The sequence below is a fragment of the Rhamphochromis sp. 'chilingali' genome, assembly GCF_963969265.1.
Source record: "Rhamphochromis sp. 'chilingali' genome assembly, chromosome: 18".
Taxonomy (NCBI): Eukaryota; Metazoa; Chordata; class Actinopteri; order Cichliformes; family Cichlidae; genus Rhamphochromis; species Rhamphochromis sp. 'chilingali'.
Genome location: NC_137945.1, coordinates 31,530,996 through 31,550,465, shown reverse-complemented (window position 1 = coordinate 31,550,465; position 19,470 = coordinate 31,530,996). Strand labels below are relative to the sequence as shown.

The 19,470-nt window shown below is 40.1% G+C and overlaps 1 protein-coding gene across 1 annotated transcript in view; it reads left to right on the top strand.

Annotated features, from left to right (window-relative positions):
* vstm2a (V-set and transmembrane domain containing 2A) overlaps positions 1 to 19,470 on the top strand; it is a 105,891-nt gene that overhangs the window by 75,002 nt on the left and 11,419 nt on the right. Inside the window, exons 3-4 of the mRNA XM_080864547.1 lie at positions 6,708 to 6,758; positions 9,007 to 9,340. Of these exons, the coding sequence (XP_080720673.1) occupies positions 6,708 to 6,758; positions 9,007 to 9,340 (385 nt within the window). The remainder of the gene's footprint in view (positions 1 to 6,707; positions 6,759 to 9,006; positions 9,341 to 19,470) is intronic.

Below are 19,470 nucleotides of genomic sequence, written 5' to 3'. Positions count from 1 at the left end.
TAAATTGCAGACTGGTTATGAGAGGCTTTTCCCCACAGCATGTGGTATAGCCTGAGATTAAAGGGTTTAATATGTCATATGAAGTCCACGACCTGAGTTTAACCTTCTTAGATTGTTTGTGTTTGTAAAGCTTATGATTGCTGGGTAAACTCATTTAATATTTTGTTGCCTGAATATGTTTTCTTTGCGGGTGCATGTCTATCATGCAGGGTCAGGGCTCTAAAATGAGATATTGTCCCATCATAGTAAGAGGTGCAATGCAATCACAGCCGCAGCGATGGGTGGGCTAGTCTGTATTTCGCTTTAAATGATGACCATTTTTCTTCATGTGACATTAATTTAGTTTCAAAAAGTCAATGAAGCTTCTTTGATGCACAATAATTGCAGAGCACATTTTACAAGAAGTCAATTTGAGATTTGCATGAAGAATGGCAGAGTGTCATGGTGGAAGGGTTTTGCAATAAAAAGACAAGCGATTGAAATTGAGATACTCGTGAATGACCGCGGCTTTGGCTCAGAAGGCACCCATGTGAAAGAAATGAAATATAAATGGGAAAATAATTGAGGTTTATCCCGACAGTGTCAGGGAAAACTTTTGCATTGCTGTCAGGCTGGAAACTTACTTCAGAGAACATCTGTCAGGTAGACATTCAGATAAGTTGAAACAGTTAAAGGCAGCACAGATAGTTAATCTCTTTGAAAGGTTTCCTTTTATTTGACATGCACAGCAACATCTTAGTGCCAGACAAATGTCTTTTTACAGCAGGTGATAAATGCAGGGATTCTGAATTGATATTGGACATTAATTATGTCACAATTGCACTTGTACAGCACTGGGTGACTAATGGGTTCACGCTCATAAAGTAAGTCAGTTTGGATAAAATATTTCAAAATATCTGAAAGATGGGGTGAACCCAGACATAGATTTTTCTTAATATGTGAACAAGGACAGCACATTCAGTTGACCAAGAGTCAGTGCAGAGATGTATTGTCCTGAAAACAAATAAAAAAGATGCATAAAAAGATTTTTGTCATTTCTTTTATTCTCCCAAACAAAGTCAAAGAAGATGGTTCTGTTTTCTGTGATCAGTCTTTGGATTGTGATGCTGTCTTCTTACGATGTTACACAGTTTATATAAAGCCAAACATGCATGCAATTCTCTAATCCTGATGAAATTCTGTAGCAGTACATGTTCACATCTGTGGCTTTGTTCAAAGTGTTTTTGTACATTTAAAAAAAAGAATCCTTTGAAATGCATTATTGGTTCTACATAAATATAATATATGAGCTCATATTTACAATACCAGAGACCATGGGAAGTCCTTGTATTCTGGAAGAAGTAGCAGTGAAAGCCAAAATAACCATTAGTGATATATATATATATATTTATAATAGTCACAATGTTTACCTTGTGAGATTTGTCAGTGCCATATAACAACGTTTTTTTACATATCTGTTTAAAGTGGCTGTTTGCACATTATTTTTATTCCTATTTATTCTATTTATCCCCTTCGTATATTTTATTTATATTGTCTCTGTATTTATATATATGTGTGTGTGTGTATAACTCTGTAACTTCTGTCGGTGCTGTGCTTTTTTGGAAATCGAATTTCCCAGAGGAACCCACCCGAGGGATTAATAAAGTTCTATCTTATCTTATCTTATCTTATCTTATTATTGAAACTGCAGACATTAAGGTGCTATTCATCATATCTCAATGTGCCAAGAACACAAAATCTGAAATCCTTTTAAAATTATTTATTTATTTTTACATAGTTCAGTGTGGAGGGAAAGGTGTCTGTAAGAACTGGTATTACCAATCAAGCTAGACTGACTCATGTACAGATGAGGACAAAATTATTAGGCTAACTATGAAATTTTACGTTTTTGTCAAAATGTCTCCATTTGCAAGTGATTTTCCACATAATATTTCTAAAAATGCTAGTTTTCTTAGCATAACAATAACAGAATTATTTTAAAAATAGAGAAATGACATGGTTCAGTATTATTAGTCCTCTGAAACACTGGCCTTTTGAATTTAGCCATAGCAGAAACCCCTGCTGTATAATTGTGCTTTCACTGTGTAATACTTCAAGCTCGTAAAGTCAAGTTAAAACTGTAAGTTAACTTTCAATTTAAAATGTTGGCAAGGGTTTGACATGTCAAGTGACAAAACCTCATGCCAAAACCAGACAAATCAGTTTAGACATGAGAAAAAAAGAATCGTTGATATGCGCTAAGAAGGAGATGGATACACAAAGTTATCACAGCATTTCCAAGTGTCAAGAACTGAAGTGATGAGTATCACTGATAAATTCAAAGAATGCCACAGAGTACAGAACAAGCTTGGAAGAGAGAGGATGTGAATAACTGGTAAAGAACTACCTCTAGAAGACCAAAGTGATTGTTACCGAGTGGCCTCAGTTTACTTTCTGTGAACTGAAGGTGCAGATTAATACCAAAGACCCATCAAATTTGGAGTTTGGGAGATTCACCAAAGGACTATGGGTGGAACTGCTCAGCAGACCTGTGAAACCCTTTAAAATTACAATAACTGACTGAAGAATGAAGCAAAAAGGGTCCACCATTGACTATTAGCCTCAGAAGGGCTCGTAAGTTTGACCTTGGTAGTGTTTGGTTTTGGGTAAATAACTTTGTTTCTGTGTGCAAAGTACAGTAATGTAGAAACTAGGATGTTTGGAAAAGCTGTGTAAAAAAATTCCTCTTTTTAAAAACACCTGTGGCTCTGCTTTCTGTGATTAGTATTCGGACTTGTGATGATGCAGAATCGAACTGGTCTGATTTGACCAGATGTCTAATCTAGATAGACTGATGCTTCAGTGGTGCTTTTCTATCCCAACTGAGCTCTCACGGCACATTATTCAATTCTTTTAAAAACTTTCTGTCAAGCTTATTCTTTAACAGATTCTGGCAATTTGGCTTCAACATCCTACACAAACCAAGATGCTCAAGGTCTAATCAGCAAACAGACTAGGGCAGCTGGGAGTTAAATCACCAACCTTCCAATTGGTCAACCCAATGAGCCACAGCCACTCCAAGTTTACAGCACCTTGTAGTCTCAAACAACCTCCCATTCAGGCAGTAAAGAGCCCCAAACTTGGCTTCCAAGATCTGACATAGAGGCGTGCTCAGAGTAGTATGGCTGTAAGGCATATGGTGGCTTCTGATCAGAAATTGAGCATTCAGTCTGTTGTGGCTTGTCACACATGCTGTTGACCTCTTACATCCACAAGCAAGGGAGTGCTTTCAATAGATCATCACCAGAGAGCGATAAGACGAACCCAAACACTGTCTGCCAGCAAACAGGGAGACTCTAAGACTCTGCACTTAAGATAAGATGAGACTACACAGAATTAACGGTGGATAGACTCAAAGTAAATTATAATGTCACCATTGAACTACTGATTGACAACACCTGAAGAAGAAGGTTATAATGTGAACAGAAGGAACCTTATGTAAAGCTCTATTCAGAACCATGATTAAATTGTTGACTCAGTTCTGTGGCTATTTAATAGGTAACTTTAGCTGTTGCCTTGAAAGCTGAAGCTAATTTTGCTAGCATGCAGGTGTGTAATGTATTTTACCATGATTGTGTTATATGTGGGCTTTGCCTGGGAAAACAGCTGCATAGTTTCTTATCTTATTGGGAAAATATGAAATTTAAAGAACTGTTCAGTATGTGTAAATTCACAGTTAATTTGGATTATAAAGTGCTTCACCCTTAGTGGTTTTCCTCAGTTAGCCAAAGAAGAATAAAGATTGATAAAGATAATGTCAAAATCAAAAAACTGAAGTAGGCTGATTTCATAGACTTCATTATCAGTAGTTAAAGATGTTATTGCAGAAAGCTTTGATCAATCAGAACAGAATATTGCAAATGATGATAAAGATACTAATTTTTAGGTCTTCCTAATGTCAGTGCTGCAAAGCTTGAGCTCCAAAAGAAAATGTTTCATATGGTATGTCTTTTCAACTCCTGCGCCTGGGTAAAAACCTTACAGTTGTCAAAATCTACTCATCCTAATCTGTGGCTTTCCTATTTACAGAGGATAAGACTGATCACACTGTCAGACTTATTGCTAATTTATATCTGATGATTATACTGTGTGTGGATGTTAAACAGTTCAAACGAGGCAAGAGGAATGAAGGCAGTCAGGAACAGTTTATTAGCTTTAACTTTAGAAACCATCAGAAGAAAATCCGCACGAGACGCTGTGTGAATGTTTATCCTTTCATTTTTCGTTCCATCGCTTCTGTTTGGTTTGGTTTAAACAAAAAAGAGCTGAGCACCAAAAGAGGTGAGGTTTCAAAAAAGACTGTGGCTTGAGTTAAAATTTTACATTTTGAAAACTTGATTTTCTGGGTTGGTGTTTAATGCTTGGCCCTGCCACATGCCAGAGTGTCCTCGGCTGTGAATTTCAAGTGTCTCTGGATGGCTGGTAACAACATGCCATGATTTATCTACTGTGTATGAGAACAGGTGAATATGAAATGCATTGTAAACATTTTTTTAGAACTGTGTAAAGGTCAAAAGTCACTTTATAAACATAGCTCTGCTAGAAGCAAGTGGTGTTATTATTAGTGTGTGCTCAAATATGGGACTTTGCAGGAGTGCTGGACTTTTTCATATTTTAAGTAGCCAGTTATCAGACATTTTTAATCTACTGGCCCCCATATTTCACATATTTTAATTTTGATCATAAGAAAGGCCAGTGAAAATTTCCAGGTTTTATCTTTAATAGTTTTTGAGATATTCATGTTTAAACACTGCTTCAGGTTTCAGTGTGTGAAAAATGGCTTGAAACGTCATAAAATTATTTGAAGTATATGAAGCTAAAATTTCATAGCAATCATTTTATGTCCACACTTTGTGACATAGATTTTTATGCAGAGATGGATGAGCTAAAAGCCCATGTTTATTTGAAATTAACTGAAGCTAGTCTTTCAGCACTGATACGTTTCCCGATGTGCAAGTTGCCAATTCCATAGTGCCATACTATCAGAGACGCAGAGTCTTAAACGAACCCCTGATAAAAAGTTGGGTGATCACTGTACTTATTAGTTTGAAGGATGCAGTGTCCACGTGTTCAGCAGAGGTGAGTGGATGACAAAGGCAGAATGATGAAAAACAGGGCTGAGACAAGACAGACAGGACATGGAAATTTGCTGATGAGTGGTTAGGCTGGTAGCTAATATTGGACATTAAGTAATAATTCTAGAAAGCGGAACAATGAGAATATGGATATCCCCAACAAGGGATACAAATTAAAACAAGGAAGAAGTGATTTTACATTACATAGTTACAGAATTCAACTTTGAGTCTATTATCCCTACAGGAGATTCCACGATCAAATATTGGAGAAGTCATTAAATCATTCTTCATCCACCATGTTTCCTGAACACAGCAGCCTCCCTGGTATGGCAGAGCAGAGCCTTTTTCTTCTGCTCACAGTCTGACTTGATCTTCCTCAGGTGACATATATAGACTGCACACGCAGCCCATATAACCACCGTTATAGTGGTTTGTAAAAAGCAGGGGCTGAAATTGATGACTTGAACCAGTCCCAACATTGAGGCTGAGGACAATTAATCGTGCCTCGTCGTTAAAGACATCTTCTTGTTACAATAGAGCATGCCAAGTCTATCTGTGAAGTCACAATGTAGGAGCTGTGCATACATGCAGGCAGAGAAAGCTATGGCTCCTAATTCTTCTCATTAATCACCTGTCTACTGCACATCCTCTAGAGAAAAGCGCCCTGGTTCCTCTGAGGTAATTACAGCACTTGAAGGAACGCTCTCTGCAGCAAATGCTTATAAGTAGCCATCTTATCCCTCAGTCCTCCTGCCCTTCATTTTTTGTCTGAACCGTGGAGCCAATAGCTTCTATGTCCTCTGGAGAAACTCATTCTGTATTGTGCAGCTCTTGCTCCTCCTCAGCTTTGTAGTCAGCAGGCTTTTCTTTTTTTATTTGCTTCTTTTTTTTTCCAGGCACGCATCCATTTGGCATCCGATGTGGGATAAATAAATTATAGCCTCTAAAATCAATGCTCAGTCCATGATGTAGGCTGTAGGCTTAGTGCTTGCCACCATGCTAGAATTATGCTCAAACAGAGGCATTTTGTAAGCCCAGGAGCCACACTGCTGTTCACTGTTTTTTGTGCCATTGTGAAAAGTTATTCTCGGCTGTCTGACATTTTATTATTCGTCATAAGTTTTCCTAGGCGGTATTACTTTTCACTGCAGAAGCTGATAGAGGTTTTGAGGTGTGATTTGTCTCAGGAAGCTGTTCATTTGTTACACATCATCCTCGTTTGAACCGCTTTTGTTTTCTTTTCCCACTAAATTCACAGCAGCATCTGGAAGCTCTCTTTAATTTCTCCACAGAAGCACTCAGAAAATCTAAAAATAAATCAGAAACCGTGGCAAGAGTGGCATTTACTTTTAAAGACAGAACAGTAGCGATGCAGTCACTCAGTCCGTACGCTGTGTGTTGATGTGGTTTTGAAAGATTTATAGCCTTCGGTGCATAGATCATGCCGTCTCTCAAGGTTGTCGTAGGACTGTCAGAGTTGGTTTTAGGGTTTCTGACACTGGACTCGCATAAAATGTATCTCTAAACATGTCCTGAAAGTGGCAGGTTTCTATACTTTGCTCATGCTCCCTTTCTCTTTCTCTGCATTTCCAGATGGAGATGATACAAGAGCCCGATCCTGATGACGAGGGGACGAAAATAAGTGTAAGTACAAGAACACATCACGTAGGCCATTGCTTCTCGGCCATGTGCCGCCGTGACCAAAGTTGGCAGTGTTTCATTCCGAGCAAACACAACAGCAGCTGATTTTCTCGAATAATACACCTTCAACCAGAGAAAGGAGCTAATCAGTGAAATCAGTGGCAGTGTATTATTACTGTCAAAGTGGTTCCCTCCCTGCGCTCATGCTCCACCAACTATTCCGCCCCTTTTCCTGACACTCTGTATGCGCCTTCTGTGCCCAGTGCACCACACAGCCTTCCTCTAAATGACCTCATTGGAGCCCTCAGACACTCAGGCAGGCATGTGTAATGGAAAGTGACAGATTTACGATCAAGCGAAGTTTGTAGATGCTGGTTTCTTAGAAATTGGGTCAGTGATTTTCTGTGTTATACACGGTCCTTGCCTGTATGACAGTCTTCTAGCAGAAGACGAGTATTTAAATATTCTTTCATTTCAGTAATTAATGTGTTATTATTAAAGGGAACTTATTATGTCTCTTCTTACATTCTGTCATATACATACTCTGAAGTATGTGTGTGCTCTTATGTGTAGTGGTTAATACTTATGGTAGAAGTTGGCAAAGTGTCAAATTATGGGGTCATTTTATGTGAAAGTGAGTCAAAAGCTCAGGCATCCAAGTGGCCTGTTTAAGAAGCAGCCAATCAGAGAAAAAGGTACTCAAATTATGAGTCTCAAATTGAGAACTGGAATACAAAAAAAGTCTCAAACAAGAAGGTTGAGCCAGTATAACTACACAGAGAATCTGTGACCCGAACATGTTATGTTTCCCCATACAGTGTCAGTGTTAGTAAGTATATTTGAAGTTTTGTTAATGTCTGCTGACTGCATGCAAGTATACATTTGCGTCCTGTGAAAAGGTGTCATGGCCGACAATTTTGATTGTTAATATTTAGCGCAGGCACAGCTTCTGAAGCAAAACTGCCACAATAACATTTCTAAAATACCCAATTAAGCTGATTGTAGCATAAGACTGAGTTTGTGTCATTCTTAAAATAAAACAGCAACACAAAAACAGCGATACCATCCTGTTCATCCCTGTACTGGGACTGAAGCATAGAAATGTAGCAACAGATGTAGCAGTGTTGTTCTTTTTTCTGTTGCAGTGCTTTCAGAACAGATTGGTTGTAGGGATGGCATTTAGTCTTTGATTTACCTTTTTGTTAGCACTGAAGTAAAAATGTCATCTTTTTCCCAGAGGCTATTTTCCATTGTGACGTTCTCCCTAAAGCCAACAAAGAAACATACTCTATCCCATCTATACAAATGATGTCCAGTCCCATAATGAACTTGACAGTGTTTTTTTTTCTTTGTGATAATGTCATGTGAATCAGAAGATGGAAAATTTATATGTGCCTGCACAAAGCTCTACGCTTTTACCAGCATATAAAACCGCTTCTCTTAGATGCCACCAAAATTGTTTTTCATCAACATAAAAACGTTTTTCATTAAACTCAGTCTGCAAAATCACAAAATGTTCATACCGAAAGTGTGTGTACTCGTCCATGTTAACCATGAATTGAAACACGGACCACAGTATACTGATGTTTTCAATATTTAACCAAGAAAAAAGCTTTTACCTTAATCCTAATCTGAAGTGCTTTTTTGTCTTGATTGAGAGAACATAGCGATATGTCTGTCCTTTAAAAGTATATAAAAATTATACGTCAGTATAAGGAGAAAGAGGGTTGTGAAATGAGCCGAGCAAGAATCTGCCTGTCATGTGTGCCACCCATACGACTAGTTGAACTGCCGTGATTAACGCGCTTGGCTGACTTTGCTGCCCTGCTCTCAGAGCCGTACAGAATCACTCCTTCACCCCTTATTAACAAATGCACATTTGTGGGTTTTAGAGTGGTTCGTAGACTTGACAGATGTTTTCGTCCTTGGCGCTTAATTATTTACCATCAACCTTAGGAAAATGGATAGTCGTGAAATAAAGCGTACTGTCAAACAAATCAGTTTGTTTGACAGAATGGGTACAAAAATAAACTATATAAAAAAAGTACAGTTTATTAGAATAAATGACACTGAATTTGTGATTTTATTTTTTTAATCTTATTATTTCCACATTCGAAAAGTAAAATTAGGATATGTTCATGTCAAATTTTGGGGAAAACCCAGAGTGTGAGAGTTATGTGTTGTGCAAGCAACTTGTGGTATTCATCATGCCATCAAATGTTGTGACAGTCTTTTTTAATTACTCTAACAGACTGTGAAAGTCCAGGGCAATGACATCTCACACAAGCTGCAGATCTCCAGAGTCAGCAAGAACGATGAAGGTCTATACGAGTGCCGTGTGACACGAGCTAACTATGGAGAGATTGTGGAGTACAAGGCCCAAGCCTGGTTGAAGGTCAACGCCACGTCCAGGCCCCAACGACCACTGCCACCTCCTGAGAAGAACTCCCTACGGCACCTGAAAAACAAGAAGCCAAGAAAGTCCAGCTCATCACTGGGGCAGGACATGAGTTCAGACCAGAGGGTGGTCTCAACTTCCACCTCTCACACATCCTCCAATACAGCTAAACACAACCCCGGCTCAGGTAAGGCCCACAGGGAGCGTTACATAAAAAACTGTGGAACACACAAAAAACCCTCCCATCACTTATGTTTTCACTACCACCATGAAATCCTGATTTGCAATGCTCTTGACACATTTGTGAGTCACCTACTTTGCTTAAAAAGTCTGCTTGGTTAAAATTCAAGATTACCAAGGATAGAACTTAGAATGAGGTTATTCAGCAACTGAGCTTACAATCGACTTCAGTTTTAAGAACTAACGTGCTCTCAGTGGAGTAGGAAAATCACCAGCACAGCTGTAATAGCTCAACATGACTACTAAAACTACATGACTTAAAATACTGTATGTGTGCACACTAAAAATACACCATTGATTACCATGAGCCTTTTCACAAAGCTGCTAGCTTCCCCTGAAGGCTAAAGACTGACAACATTTGCAGCATTAACGCCTGCTTGAGAAATCCAAATTCATCTAAGCAAATATTTAGCATTATGTGTCTACTTTGGTGAATTCAGAGGAAGCAATTAAAGCTTCTCTTTTGCTCCACAAAAGTGACATGATTGGTTTGAATGAACTGAATTGGTAGATACTAAGCTAATGAATTGACTAGCATAATAGCTAATTATTAGCAAAACTTTGTTAGCAGTCAGTTGTCTAGCTCCAATGTTTTTAATGCACAAAATTGTGCAAAAGGCCATGGCAAAGTAAAAAGAAGAAGAAAAAAACATACACAAACTCACTGTACTGCAGAAGACCAGTGTTTTAAATTTTCATATTTTTAGTAAGCACGTATTGAAGCAGAGTGTGATTTATTTAATCTCATGTAGCATGTTATATTTGTCTTTTCTCAGTAGCCAGCTACAAGTCAATCACCTCCCTCTAACATCCCCAAAATGTTGCTTTAGGCTTTTAACAAATTCTAGGAGATAAGAACACTTTCTACTCTTGCATTCTTTTCAGTGAACACCTGTAAGTTTTCAAAATCATTTAAAGACTTTACTGTTAATGTCTAAGGCACTATATAACCCAGCCCCCAGCTGTGTTTAAGAAATGTTCATAAGCAGCCTAAAGTCTCCAGGCAGGACTCCTTGGGGGTCTCCACCTCCCCACACACACACCTTCTTACAGAGTGTCTCCTCGCTGTAGGCTCCAAGCTGCAGGCTCTGTGACTACACAGCTTAGTGTCACAGGCCAGCCAAAGCTGTATTGAATTCTTTTACAGATTTATTATAGTCACTGCAATATCAGTTAATTGTTATAATCATTCCAACATATAGCATTTCATGTTTTTTTACATCCTCAGCAGCCCATAGCGATATAAAACACAAACACAGAGACAACATTAGGGCTAATCACAACATATAGTTTCACCATAATAAATTTTTTACCCAAAAAAAGATTCGCCATTGAACTGCATAATGCTGGATATTTTAAAAGATGCTTAAATGTTATTATAATGCTACATAAACCAGCTCGAAATTACAATTACTTTCATTTAGGTGTAATATAATATTATGGCTAAGAATATCAACTCTACCTCTTTTCTTTAAGTATAGTGACGCTGAAAATCTTTGTGTACCATGTCATGCCTAAACATCTGCATTGAGCTCCCGGAGAATAGTGATGTTGAGGTCAGCTGAGTTTCCACTGAAGCAGTTAGACAAAAGTGAAGAAAACCCAAGTGAGAGTAAGAGATAACACACAGCAGCCAATCACAGCCAATAGAATTTCTCTTCAGTCACCTCTGTTGCTGAAATTTTATAGATTGTAAATAATTTACACTTCTGAGTAAAGGTTGATAAAAGTCAGCCAGATATTTCATCCAGCATATCCCATTAGACATGCCAACCACGGGTGAACCTAATCAAAAGAAGATTTCTGGCTCTGTCGATCAGCTGGACACCAGCCGCCAACCATGACATGTTAGTGAGAGGGAGAGAAGGTAGGCGACCCCAAAAGCAGTCTCTCATAGCGTATCACTATATATAACCACCTATTAACCCTGCCTGTTTGTTGCTGACCAAAAGAGGATGGTTACCTGAGCAAACCTACCTGTTAAGTTGCTTTGAGTGTCTTTTTAGGGTTTTTTCTGGTAGAGTTTACTTAAAAAAGGCTTTAACAAAATGATTGTGATATTAAATCAGCATATTTTGCACGGGTGTTGATTTATCATTTTCACTTCAGTGTGTACAATCGAGGAAACTCATACGTCACCATTGAAACCGCAGGCGCCTCTGTAGTAACCTCCTCTCAATTTTCCCTCATGTGGTTTTATATTAATTTTCTCTCTCTCTTTTTTTTTGACTATCCGACTATGTTATAATTGCGCTGCTCCTCATCTCTAAATGCCAATCATTTCTCCACTGGGCAGACATTTCAAACACAAAGTGGACCCTGCTCTGGGCTCAGATAGCCCTCTGCACCGTGTAGCGAAACACAGAAAGATATTACTTGCCACTGAATAGAGGTAAAAAGTTGAATAATCCCCAGGGCTGCAGAGCCTGATATTATGAGGCAGCCAAATTATGCTGACAACTGTGTTGCAGTGAGTCCTCTGTGTGGTGTGTCTGACACTGATAAATGCCTCTCTGTGGCTGCTCAGGCAGCCTTAGCCCCCTTCTCTGAGTGGCAGAGAGGTGGTACAGCTGAGGGCGACAGAGTTCTATTACAGCCACGCTCAGGTTTGAGGCAGATGAGCCACAATAGGCAAATGGGCTGAGATGAAATTAAACCTGGGAGAGTGCAGATATTTTCCTTTTCCGCATTGCTGCATCTGTAAACAATGAGGCGCTTTCCAGATGGGAGAATGGGACTGAGGCTGGTGGAGCGGCTGCAGTAGCAGAGTGGTTTGTTCACAGCTACTCCCCACCAGTGTGTCAGCTGTTGTTAGATCACAACTCGGCCTCCATCGTTCCTGGCAGTGTTGTTCTGTCAAAGCTCAGAGGTGACCGGAGCAGGGGAAAAAAGGAAAGAAAAATGTCCCCCAAGCCAGACTTGTCCCTCTGCCCCTGAGGCCAGCCTTGTTCCCGCACGGAGGTAAAAACAAATATGGACTCAGTTTGATTGCATAAGCATTCATCCAAAAAAAAGAGAAAAAAAATCACTGACCTTGTTTTAAAGAACTACCATATTTTTTTAAACTGCCTCAACTGCGTATGTCTAAGGAAAGAACACCAGTGAGTCATCATTCCAGTAGGTGGTTGGGAACAGCACGACTGCTGTTCGTGGCTGCATTTCTATTGCTCAGGCACTCACATGCAATGGCAGTGTGTCGCTTCAGGTTCATTAATCTAATATGGGTTCTTCCTTACTTGTCTTGTGGGTGCATCTAAATCTGTCTGCTATGTGTGAATGCTCAGCAGGAGGCAAAGCCCGGTCCTGAGCACCACTGAAAATTCACGGTGGATGAATGTAAACGTATTTGTTTTAAATGATACTTCAGCTGTGGCATTTTCAATTTTCAGCTACAGCTTTGTTATTTTCTGCATTGAAAGGGCTTATACTGACATCTACTGATTTGTTAAAACCAAAGTAAGGGTGCTGGGTGGGATGTGATCGTACATGCATATATTAGGATTGCAAGTGGTCCATAAAGGACAGCTATACTGGCCTCAGTCTGGATCAAACCTGATGGACTACACACAGCCCAGTTTTCTAGTTAAAGCCGTTGCTTCAGTGCAGAAATGTTTCTTGCAGTGTGTGTTCCTCAGTACCAAGTTTGTTCCCACATACTTGCTGGTTCCTACTTGAATCTGGAGCCCAGTCTTCTGAGGATGGACTTATATCTGAAGTTGAAATGAAGAATTTTCAACTGGAGCGCTTGTTCCTGTTGGAGCACAGTGACACAACAGTCCAAGATGGCAACAGTGCACCAACAACATTAGCAAACTAAAACTTTCATTCTGTATTACTACTGTTACAATGTGACTCGTTAAACAAGCCACACCTACAACAATGACTGGGTTCTATTCATGAGTTTGGTTGCTTCCATTTTTGTGCAGTGCAACAAAGTAGTCACCCCAAGAGTGATGTCACTCTCAACTGGAACAGCCAGATAAATGAAATGCATCAACAGCACACAGTGTATATGGAAACTGCATGGATGAGGATAGTTCACAAACGAATGCCGTTGTTGTCTGTGTAACTCAAACTTAACATATTCACACATTTCATAATGATCATCACAGGGTTTAAAATTTATCAGTTTTCAAGGTTTTATTTGGTACCTGGTGCGCCTTTACTATACTACAGAATTAACAGAGGGTGAAGGATGGTCACAGATGGCACAGAGTGGCGAATCCTTCCAGACATTTGCTTGTTACATCCAGAGAAATATGATCATGAATACGAATGAATATGAATATGGCCATTCTTTCCTTTGAGGTAAATTGTTGCCTCACCTTTCCGGTAATTTTCATCTTCATTTCTGTTTACAATTAAAAGCCTTTACATTCTATTGTTTCTTTGAAGTTACACGTTCTTAAGGCATTTCTTGTGGTACCAAATTGTTAGTAATAAATAACTGTATCCGTGCTTTCTTTGAAACTCCAAAGTGTAACTGTACCAAGTTTGATCCAGGCCTGGGTGTTGTTGCCAGTTTTTTCTTTTTTTAATAATAAAAAGCACATAATACACCTAATAGTCTACGCTCCTTTAAAATTCTCTGGCAAGATGCTCAGCTATAAAAGGCCCATTACTGTCAAATTATCATCAAAGGTTATACAACCTGTATTGATTTGGAAGAAGGTGGTAAAGAACTGTACACCAGTATATTAACTTAAATATCACTGATTAAGCAACTGTTCAGTAGAAGTCTCTTAAAGACATTATAGATGTATACATTAGTCTTACTGCTCACAGAAGAAAAAACCCACATAGATTGTGTTATTTATTAATTAATTGAATTTTAGTAGATTTCCAGAATCAGTTGGGACTTTTGGTAAAAACTGCCAGCAAAATCCCGTTGGCGTCGGCACTTTGGTCCATTTATAACAAACGTGTGCTGAGGAAGGCTCGTGTTATTAGTAATTGTTTTAACCATCCACTTCGCAGTGAGTTTGACTTGTTGCCCTTTGGCCGTCATTTTAGAGTATCAGATTTAGAATCAGAATCAGAATCAGAATACTTTATTGATCCCTGGGGGAAATTATTTTTTGTTACAGTGCTCCATTTTAAACCAACATTAAGACAAGACAGACAATACGCTAACTAAGAATAGTACAATATATACATATATATACATACATACATACATAAGTCACTTATAAATAAATATTTGGAAAAGAAACATGTGTAGTTGTAGCAGCAAACAGTGTGTTAAGTGGATGCGTTGTACAGGGAGATGGCCACAGGCAGGAATGATTTCCTGTGTCGTTCAGTGGTGCTTTTCGGTAATCTCAGTCTCTCACTGAACGAGCTCCTGTGACTGACCAACATGTCATGGAGTGGGTGGGAGGTGTTATCCAACATTGTCTTTATCTTGGACAGCATCCGCCTCTCCGACACCACCTGTGAGGAAGTCCAAAAGTCCATTCATCCCTGCTGCAACCCGTCTCCTTAATGGCAAATAACTGTCTTGTGGCTTTTTATTATAGTTTTGTTTACTCTTATTGTTGCCCTGCTGCTAAACTAATTTCCCTTTGTGGGACAATAAAGTATTTGAATGGAATTGAAAACTGATAATTTAAATATTTCTAGAGTAGGCTTAACATCATTCTTCCTGATGTCCAAGAACAACATCGATATGCTGGTCCAGTGGTTGTTATTGGGACCTGACGTCTCCAAAAATGTTGGAGTAGTTTTGCCATTAGGCTCTTGACAACCAGATATTTGAAGATTATGCCACTACATTCATGCCTTAAAGAAAAAGGTGTGTTTGGTGACACTGAAACAGTCGGATTTCAAAATGTTACTTGCTTTGCTTCATCATTTCTGCACGAGATTTAATTCAAAATACATTCAGGGATACCCGACTGTCGGTCAACATCACTATTCATGATGTACTGAAGCACAGGGACCATGAATATAAATAAATATGCTTTTTTAAATAAGTTAATTATGAGTTAATGATACGTGTTACTTAATTATGCATTTAATAAATTATTTCCACTTTTATTTAATTAATGACACCTTTAATTCTTTACTTATTTGATGATGTATTTATTCATATCAATTTTGTACTTTTAGCCCTCCATAAACCAATCAACTCTTTGAATTTATTTAAAAGATTACAAGATTTCAAAAAATAGTTTAGAATGATTGTAAAGACACAATTTGAGCAAAAGCCATATTACGGTTATGAGAAAACATCAAACTTTTAGAAAATAAAACTACTTTGTAAAACAAGTAACATTTGTAAAACCACTGTTTTTGATGAACAGTGGTTCTTCATCCACTGACTGAGAGGCTACATCAAGGCCCAGAAGAAATAATAAAACATTTGATAAACTGGACGTAAGGAATAATAATAATGGATTGGATTTATATAGCGCTTTTCAAGGCACCCAAAGCGCTTTACAATGCCACTATTCATTCACTCTCACATTCATACACTGGTGGAGGCAAGCTACAGTTGTAGCCACAGCTGCCCTGGGGCAGACTGACAGAAGCGAGGCTGCCATATCGCGCCATCGGCCCCTCTGGCCAAGACCAGTAGGGTAAAGTGTCTTGCCCAAGGACACAACGACCAGGACAGAGAGCCCTGGGATCGAACCGGCGACCTTCCGGTTACAGATGCGATTCCCAACCCCCTGAGCCACGGTCGCCTGTTAGGAAATTCCACACATTTTGAATGAAAAATGATTTGTAAGTATTTATTTGTATTGATTTGATTTGATTTGATTTGATATACCTTTATTAGTCCCACAAGGGGAAATTTCATAAGGCTGCCGACCTATTGCATGCAATGGCGGCGCCATCTTACCCTCCGACCATACATACATTACACAAACATCACATTGGGGAGACAGGTCAGAGAGGTATAACAATGGAACATGCACCACATGAGGAAGGATAAGGAGAAAAAAATAACTCCTCCCAGACTGAGCTCCAACAGGGAGATCAGTTTGAGAACAGAAAAAAACACCTCTGCACATGAAAAAACTCTTAATACACCAAAGAAACACATGACAAGCAACAGGGGTGAGTAAAGGGTGAGAGACAGCTGATTTAGACAGTACATCCGGGGGTGCGTGCGCTGGTCTCCTTGATCCACCGTCAGCATCGGAAGGGAATAAGCGTCGAAGGCGTTTGGAAAGGGAGGGGGGATGAGTGTGTGCATATCAGTGTATATGTATGTGTGTGTGTGTCCAGAGTTCAGCTGAGACAGTGTCCTTCACCCTGCCAGGCTAAGTAAACAGTCTTCCAGCCAACCCAGGTGGCCTTGTAGGGAATGGGAAGGAACAGACTCAACACAGTCGTTATCAGGGTGTTGTTGTTCAGCTCCAGCCTTGCGACCGCAGCTGGCACCAAAGGGGTCTCCGCATAAGTGATGGTGGTTTTTACTTTAGTGCGAACAGCTCATTTGAATTTCAAAGCAGTTCTACAGTCCAACACTGGTCTCTCAATCTCCCGTTGGATAGCCGCAAGCTTCGCCATACTTGCGTTCTGTGATGTTGTCATTTCTTGTGCTCAAGGAGCCGATTCTGAGAACTCACGGCAATGTGCCTCCCCGAGATGTCATCCAATTTGCGCCCAGAGATGTTATTCCGAGCGAGCCCTTCCGAGATGTATCCAGTATCCATGTATCCTGAGTATTCACAGCAGCCATAGCCTCTCCAAGATCTTATCCGTGCTGACTCAATGAGCCCATTTTGAGAAACTCACGCCTCTCCCATCGTTCCAATCCCAGCGGGCAGCCTTGTGGGGGTTTGAACAGCCGGTTCTGCTTTCTTAATTCTTCAATAAGTCAGGACCAAGCCAGCTCCGATCAGCCAGAACCCTGTTACCATGGTTCCTGTTACCATGGTTCCGAATGCACTCGCTCCCGCTGCTGAACCAGCACCACTGATACTCTCTGAGCATGATGTGAGGAAAGCTCTGAGGGCAACAAACTGCAGGAAGGCAGCGGGACCAGATAGCATACCGGGACGTGTGCTAAGAGTATGTGCAGATCAGCTGACCACAGTTTTCACCAGCATCTTCAATGCCTCTCTGGCCCAGCAGGTAGTCCCCACCTGCTTTAAAACATCAGTGATTGTTCCGATCCCGAAGAACACTCGCCCAGCCAGTCTAAATGATTATCGCCCAGTAGCCCTAACATCTGTAGTGATGAAGGGTTTTGAGAGGCTCATGAAACCCTTCATCAGTTCCTTCCTCCCTCCTGACTTCGACTCACTGCAGTTTGCATATCGGACAAATAGATCTACCGGAGACGCTGTAGCACAGGTCCTGCATACCACACTGAGCCATCTAGATGAGGGATGTGGAAATTATGTGAGAATGCTGTTCATAGATTACAGCTCAGCTTTCAACACCATAGTGCCCCACACCCTCTCGGGTAACCTCCAAGATCTGGGATGTAGTACATCTTTGTGCAGGTGGATTTATAGCTTCCTGACCGCGAGGCCACAGTCAGTGAGAATAGGGGATGTGTACTCCCATACACTCTCACTGAACATAGGGGCTCCCCAGGGATGTGTACTGAGCCCCCTTCTCTACTCCCTTTACACCGCGGACTGCACGGCCAGACACCCCACTAATTCCATTGTGAAGTTTGCTGACGACACAGTGGTGGTGGGACTCATCTCCAGGAATGACGAGAGGGCCTACCGGAGTGAGGTGGATGGACTAGCAAAGTGGTGTGAGGCAAATCACCTCTCCTTGAACATCAGCAAAACAAAGGAGATGGTGATCGACTTTAGAAGACAGAGAGGTGATAAAACTCACACCCCAATTCAGATCAATGGAACCCCCGTGGAGAGAGTCTCCAACTTCAAATACCTCGGTGTTCACATCAACGAGGACCTCACTTGGAGCACACATACGGAATTCCTTATTAGTAAAGGCAGACAGCGCCTCTATCACCTGAGGCGTCTAAAGAGGTTTAAGATCTCCAAGAATATACAGAGGAGATTCTACACTGGTGTCATTGAGAGCATTTTGTGCAACAACATCATGGTGTGGTACGGAAACTGCACAGTACAGCAACAGAAAGCCCTGCAGAGGGTTGTGCGCACAGCTGAACGCACTATGTGAACACCTCTACCAGCACTGCAGGACATCTACGCTGAAAGGTGCAGATCCCGGGCCATCAGGATCACTAGGGACTCCAGCCATCCCGCCCATAAACTGTTCAGGCTGCTGAGGTCAGGGAAACGCCTCTGTAGCCTGAAAACAAGAACAGAAAGGTTCAGGAGGAGTTTCTACCCACAAACAGTGAGACTCCTCAACCAAAAACGCAAACCGGATAATATGCTGGACAATCTCACACATAGTACATAATTCGCACTTTACTTTCTTCTTTCCTGAACCTTATCTTATCTTATCTTATCATATTATATACATTTGTACTTATGTAAATATGTATATTTTTATAGTTTTTCAAATCATTACAGTGCAATACTTTGCACGATTATGGATATACTTATAATCACAAACACATGGCTGTTACACCTGTTACACTTTTTTATATATATTATACAGGATATTATACACTTTTACATTTTTATATATGATTCTTACTCCTTAGTTTAGGTAAAAGTTTTTCTAGTATGTTTCTCACAGTCGGGGGGAGTATTTTTTAGCCAGGAAAAACATTTCACTGTATGTTGTACTAGCTATAACTACATGTGACAAATAAATAAAGAATGAGAATGAATGAATAGGTAGATATCTTCAGCACTCAGGCTCACCCGAGCCCAAACTTCTCGTTGAGAAAGGGGTGTCAATTGCATTTAGGGACCAGTTGATCCAATCCATATTTCTTCTTTTAGGTTTTAGAGAACAGACTGTGAGAGAGTGTTCCAGGGAAAAGTAATACAAAAAACACGAGACTAGACAAGACACCGATTAACACTGACAAATACTGTGAAAGGTGTCAAATTTAGATGGGCATCAGATTTGGATTAGTCATTTCCACAAGGCATATAACAGGAACAATGCTGATAGAAGCTGAGACCAAGTATGTTTGGGTAAGAACCCATCAGAATAAAA